This window comes from Octopus sinensis, linkage group LG10 (assembly GCF_006345805.1).
Source record: "Octopus sinensis linkage group LG10, ASM634580v1, whole genome shotgun sequence".
Taxonomy (NCBI): domain Eukaryota; kingdom Metazoa; phylum Mollusca; class Cephalopoda; order Octopoda; family Octopodidae; genus Octopus; species Octopus sinensis.
The window spans coordinates 1485033-1492100 of NC_043006.1; the positions used below are offsets into that span (position 1 = coordinate 1485033).

General features: G+C 40.3%; 1 protein-coding gene across 2 annotated transcripts in view; it reads left to right on the plus strand.

Annotated features, from left to right (window-relative positions):
• Window positions 1–337: 337 nt before the first annotated feature.
• The window catches only part of LOC115216492 (retinal Mueller cells isomerohydrolase), a 39766-nt gene continuing 33035 nt past the window's right edge, over window positions 338–7068 (plus strand). For both annotated transcript variants that reach the window (XM_029785914.2, XM_036506252.1), the window contains exon 1: window positions 338–626. In XM_029785914.2, coding sequence (XP_029641774.1) covers window positions 557–626 — 70 coding nt within the window. In that variant the 5' untranslated portion in view covers window positions 338–556. The remainder of the gene's footprint in view (window positions 627–7068) is intronic.

A 7068-nucleotide genomic window follows, 5' to 3' on the forward strand; every position in this document is an offset into this window, starting at 1 on the left:
ATGCATGCATGCATACATGCATACATACATACATACATACATACATACATACTTACATACATACATACATACTTACATACATACATACATACATACACGCGCGCGCACGCGCACACGCAGTTACTTCGTTTTCTCTTTTGTTGATATGGAGATTAATTTTCTTTGGAACTAATGAATTTTCTTCTCACCGCGATTATAATTTCAATTAATTAAAAATTATCTTCGGTTTCCCACATTTAATTATAGTACTCTGCATTCAACTATAATGGCGTGATAGGTCGAGTGACCGCTTTGTGTGGAGAGAGAGAGGGGGGGGCAAGCAGGGAGAGAGGAGGCGGCAGCTGAAAAACTGAGTCGGGGACAAAGTGGAACAGTGAAAAAGAGGATAAAGGAAAAACTAGTTTGGCAAACATGGGTAAAAAGTAGGTTTCTTATCGTCAGGCATGTCACTTGTTCAGTGATATCGCTATCTCTTTATTTAAGCCCCCCGTCTGTGATCGAGCAGTTTAGTCTTAGCTTAATCAGCCAGTGGTGCTGAGATCTATAGTTAACAGCCATGGCAGTACATTTTCGTTCCCTGACGCTGGACAATGAGACGAAATCACCAGTAGAAACTTCAGTCACAGGTGAAAGCATCTTCGTTATTTCCAGTATTATATTTCTCTGTCACCCTGTTCCTCCTCCTATATATATATATATAAATATATATAAATTATATATATACATATATATATATATATATATATAATATATAAATATATATAAATTATATATATACATATATATAAATTATATATATACATATATATAATTATATATATATATATATATATACATATATATATATATACATATATATAAATTATATATATATATCGCACTGTGGTTACCCAATTAGTAGACAAAACATCCCTCCAGAAGTCACATTGGTAGACTCCTAGAAGGAGGTTTTGTTTGCTAATTGCATCAATCAAGTTAGTCCATTCTATGTTTTTCAGTTCACTCTACGGCATACTTTAATCTCTCAATATTATTCTACTCTTTACGTATTGATTTCAAACATTGAATTCTTAATAATAATGATTTCTTAAATTAACAGTACACGGCCACAATTTTGTCGGGGGAACAATCGATAATTAGTAAAATCATCGGGATCGATAGAATAGAAATGCCAATCACATGCTGGAGTCGATATATACATTGACACTTGTTCCAATGTCAGAAGTCAGTTACAAGTGTTGTCACTTTCTAACAACAACGAAGAAACCTCTTCGCGGTCTCACGACACGCTAGTAATAACAGCGAAATCTAATTAAAAATAAAGAATATATTGTTCGATGTGGTCCTAAGTATACAAACTGGTGTGATGGTCGTGACTGGAATGCCTACCTTTGATTGTAAGTCTGTGGTGTCAGTTTTAAACCACGTAAACAATAACATGATTCACCCCAGACACAACATTTTATTGCGCAAAAATACTTTATCGTTTATGAAAAAATTTCTTTGCGATAGAATTAGAAATATTTTTGTAATTAATTAAAAGTAATCAATGACAAGCACTTGCGTCGTAATTGTTGTTTATTCCCGAATCAGATCTAATCGATTAAGTCCCATGGTCAAAGCTGTCCCAGCAATGACATTCCCATGTTCCCATTGAGGCAATACAGAGAACCACATTAATTAATGTCCTTCCTTCGAAAACGTATAGGAGTGTGATTTCAAGGGAATTTGATTACTATTTCTAGTAAGCTTAACCACCACGTAGAGGAGAATTTCGTTGTTTTGTTTGATATGAGCATCTGTCTGTTTCCGTTAATAAAAATGACTCATAGGCAATGAATGATGTGAAACAAGTCATTAATCATTCTATACAGACACGTATTTAATGTGACAGCTGTTGGATCTGAATTAGATGAAGCAATGGCTTTCAACCATTATCTATGGAATCTTTTACTGTTTACTGTTTCGTTCTGGTGGCCCGCCATAGCCATTCCTTGTTTAAAAACTAGTTTTATAGAAACTTCTTTCGAAATTCCTGTTTTGCTTTTCACCTGTAGTGATATTACAACGCGCGCTCGCGCACCGACCATTTGTATTTCGCGCGTGTTGGTGCCTTCACCAAGGCACAGAAAGGAAGGGCCCTCTCGCGCATGCACGAAGCACCGGAAGAAGAACCCCTTTGCGTACGTAGCAGTTAGCCGAGGCAAGGGGGTCGTAAGACGGTGACCACCAGCGTCCAGCAGCAGCGGGGACTTGGGACCCAGCGATTGACGGCGACGGTCACGCATATATTCTCTCCGTCTGAACTAGCTCCTAGCAGTCCTTACCGAAATACCTTTAACCACATTTCAACTTCCCTGTTCGACGCCATTTTGACCCCTTTCTGTTTTTGGGCTGGACATTGTAAATATTACAATCTATTAACTTATAGCGGTGCGCGCCAGAATCAAGGACATCAGATAACACACTTATTGTTATTGTTTACCAAGAAAGAGAATAAAGTAGTTATATATATTTCACGTCTGCGTCTTGTTGTTTCTGACTAGTAGAGATTCTGGATTGTTAAAGCAACGGCTAGTGAGTGATTGCTTTGTGCACCCCAAAAGTGCACGAGGATATTCACACACCCCACATTAAGTTCGTTACACACCCATTAACTTGTGTAGGTTGAATTATGGAAAAAGTAAGAGAAAGAAACCTCGCCGTTTCTTGCAAAACATACCAATGCATACATCTAAAGCGAAAATTTCCCAGGAGCCCTTAAAGAAAGGATCCCCAGTTTACTATTTTGTTACGTAGAACCCCCAAAATTTTATATGGACCCCGACTGAGAATCACTGAGAGAAAAGATTTGATCTCGAGGATTTTTTTTTCTTTTTTACCCTGCTTCGTTTTCTTCACTCTATCCGAAATTATTTAGCCATAGGCACAGACGTGGCTGCATAGTTAAGAAGTTTGCTTCCAAACTATGATCTTGGGTTCAGTCCCTCTGCGCGGCAGAGACAAGAATCTTCTACTATAGTACTTGGTCAGCTAAAACTTTTTGAGTGGATATGGTTGACGGAAACTGAAAGTAGCCCATCATGTGTGTGTGCGCACGCACCCGTTACATTGGTGTTGGTTTGCTTGCGTTCCCAATAACTTAGCAGTTTGGCAAAAGTCATCAATAGAATAAGTACAAGGTTTAAAAATTAAATACAAGAATCATTTTTTTCCCTTCACTATTTAGAATTTGTATACTCTTACTCTTTTACTCTTTTACTTGTTTCAGTCATTTGACTGCGGCCATGCTGGAGCACCGCCTTTAGTCGAGCAAATCGACCCCAGGACTTATTCTTTGTAAGCCCAGTATTTATTCTATCGGTCTCTTTTGCCGAACCGCTAGATGACAGGGACATAAACACACCAGCATCGGTTGTCAAGCAATGCTAGAGGGACACACACAGACACACAAACACACACACACATATATATATAGATATATACGACAGGCTTCTTTCAGTTTCCGTCTACCAAATCCACTCACAAGGCATTGGTTGGCCCGAGGCTATAGCAGAAGACACTTACACAAGGTGCCACGCAGTGGGACTGAACCCGGAACCATGTGGCTGGTTAGCAAGCTACTTACCACACAGCCACTCCTGCGCCTATAGCCATCTATGTACCACACTTAATGTATATACATCATTGACAGGCAAGTTACTGCAGGTTTCGTCCAGGGATAACATCTACTGGAGATGTTATAGTGTTTTCAAACACTATAACAGGGAGATAGAAATCATCCCAGCAGCAGCAGCTGACGAGAATGCCAGATGCATTTCGGCCCCCTATTGGCCCCATCAGTGACATATACTTAAAGCAAGATTTGTCACCTCAGATATAGGAAATAGTGAATATAACATTCAATGATATTGCAAAAGCTGCTGAGCTGAATAAAAATCTGATTTTTGTCATTGAAATAGTATTAAATTACAATAGCCATCTACGTTTCATCTCTAATGTATATGCGTTGTTGACAGACAAGTTACTGCAGTATTCATCCAGATATAACATGTCTTATGGATATGCTCTATTTAAAAACATAGTATATTTTGGAAGGAGATAAAAACCATCCTAGCAGCAAGTAAAGTGAATGCCAGGGGTATTTTAGCCAGATAAGGCGGTGAGCTGGCAGAAACGTTAGCACGCCAGGCGAAATGCTTAGTGGTATTTCGTCTGCGTTACGTTGTGAGTTCGAATTCCGCCGAGGTCGACTTTGCCTTTCATCCTTTCGGGGTCGATAAATTAAGTACGAGTTACGCACTGGGGTCGATGTAATCGACTTAATACCTATGTCTCTCCTTGTTTGTCCCCTCTGTGTTTAGCCCCTTGTGGGTAATAAAGAAATAGGTATTTTAGCCCAGTTGGGCCTTATTAATGGCATGTACTCAAAGCTATACATACACCTAGATGAGATTTCTTGGCTAGAATTACAATTCTGAAAGAGATTTTTTCCCCCCAGACTTTTTATGTACAGGATGGGTGAAAAGTCACAAAATATGAAAATACACTTGCTGCAACAGCTGAAGCTATCAGATTGTGCCCAAAGATTGTAATATGCAGTAAAATTTTATGGCATTTGCCCACCCAGTATTTTTGTTACATCTATGCTTTTTTTCTTACCCTACAAAATAGTAGCAGCTATTCCAAAACTCTGTCAACTCTTGTAGAAGATTAGAAATGATGCCTTTATTAAAATTTCCCCTTTAGCTAAAGACAGACAACAAGATCATGAACAGACATTGTTAGTGACTTTCAAAGAAGAGAGGCAACAATTTCATGAACTTAATCTCTAAAAGTAAATTTACATGCTTAGGGAAATATCTGATCTTTATTTATAGTCAAGCGGCAACTGTTTCTGGTTAATAGACTGGAACATCTTCATAACAGTCTAATTTCCCTTAACAGTCTATAACAATTGCCACCTAGGGTTTCTTTTGGTCATATTTTTATGAATTTTCTTTCTCCAACTAAGAAAAATGTTTAAATTAATTATTTATGGTGGCATAACTCATTAAACCTTTCATGATCATATTCCAAATGAAACTGACAGCTTATATTTCAGTTAATTTGGAAAACAACCTAGAGTTTGGAGGAATTTAGTAAAAGAACTAATTTTTCCAGCATTAAGATGGTGTTTAGTGCATATCCTCATCATCACCATCCTCCTTCTCCTCCTCCTCATCACCATCATTTTAAGGTCCACTTTTGGCAGTGTTTCTACGGCTGGATGCCCTTCCTAATGCCAACCACTCCATGAGTGTAGTGGGTGCTTTTTACGTGCCACCGGCACAGGGGCCAGAGGAGGCTGGCAATGGCCACGATCAGTTGATACTTTTTACGTGTCACTGGCACAGAAGCCAGTCAAGGCGGCGCTGGCATCGGCCACGTACGGATGGTGCTTTTTACGTGCCACCGGCACAAGTATCACAACTACAATTTCCATTTGATTTCTATTTTGATGTTGATGTACTTGATTCAATAGGTCTCTTCATGCACAGCAGGTCGCCCTACAATCCAAGGTACTTTTGAATGGGCTGGGGCTGGTTATGTGAAACTGGTGTAGGATACAGACGTGAACTCACTTTATTTGCCGGGTCTTCACAATCACAGCATATCTCCAGAGGTCTCGGTCTTTAGTCATTGCCTCTATGAGGCCCAGCGTTTGAAGGTCATGCTTGACCACCTCATCCCATATCTTCCTGGGTCTACCTCTACCCCGGATTCCTTCAACTGTTTGGGAGTGGCACTTCTTCACACATCTCTCCTCATCCATCCATAGTACATGACCATACCAGTGCAAACGTCTCTCTTGCATGCCATATTCGATGCTTCTTATGTCCAGCATTTCTCTCAGGGTGCTTACACTCTGTCGTGTGTGCACACTGACAGTACACATCCAGTGGATCATTCTAGCTTCATTTTTTTCAAGCCTATGCAGGTCCTCCACGGTCACAGCCCATATTTCACTGCTGTGAAGCATGGCACTTCGCACACATGCATCGTACAATCTACCTTTCACTCTAAGTGAGAGGCCCTTTGTCACTAGTAGGGGTAGAAGCTTTCTAAACTTTGCCCAGGCTATTCTTATTCTAGTAGTAACACTCTCTGAGCATCCACCCCTGCTACTAACTTGGTCACCTAGGTAGCAGAAGCTATCAACTACTTCTGGTGTGTGATGGAATTTGTTTTCTGAGCATCTGTGGTGCTTATTGCCCCTGAGCATCTGCCACACATGAAAGCTGTCTTCTCAGTTAATCTTCCTTTGATGTTGCTGAACCTTTTATGTGTCCATAGCTTACACTGGGTACATCTTATGGACTTTTTACCTACGCCTTTTCTACAGATTGAGCAGGGCCATCTACCTGAAAAGGTGTGTGATGTGTTTGCCTTCCTACTTACTAGGACTTTGGTTTTTGCCACATTGACTCTAAGGCCCTTCAATTCTAAACCTTGCATCCACACCTGTAATTTCTTCTCTAGTTCTGGTAGTGATTCCGCTACGAAGGCCAGGTCATCAGCACAGAGGAGCTCCCAGGGGCAACCTGTCTTGTATTCCTCTGTTATTGCATAGAGGACTATGATGAATAAGAGAGGGCTGCGTGCTGATCCTTGGTGGACTCCTACTTCTACCTGAAATCCTTCACTATACTCATTGCCAATCCTAACCTTACTAACAGCCTCTCTGTATAGGGCCTGTACAGCCCTTATTAACCATTCGTCAATCTCCAGTTTCCACACCACCCATCAGATAAGGGATTGGAGGACCCTGTCAAAGGGTTTATCTTTAGCTAGGTATTTCTCTTGCAGTTGTTGAATCATGAATATGGCATCACTAGTGCTTCTACCTGGCACAAAACTGAACTACATCTCATCTAAGCAGACTCTCTCCCTAATGAGATGGGCTATGACCCTCTCCGTGACCTGTCATTTATGATTATATATATATATATCAGGAGGACAATTGGGATCACGTGGATGAGAAAGGCACGATCCGGAGAGGAGTGGACAGCATGCTGTGACCAGCGG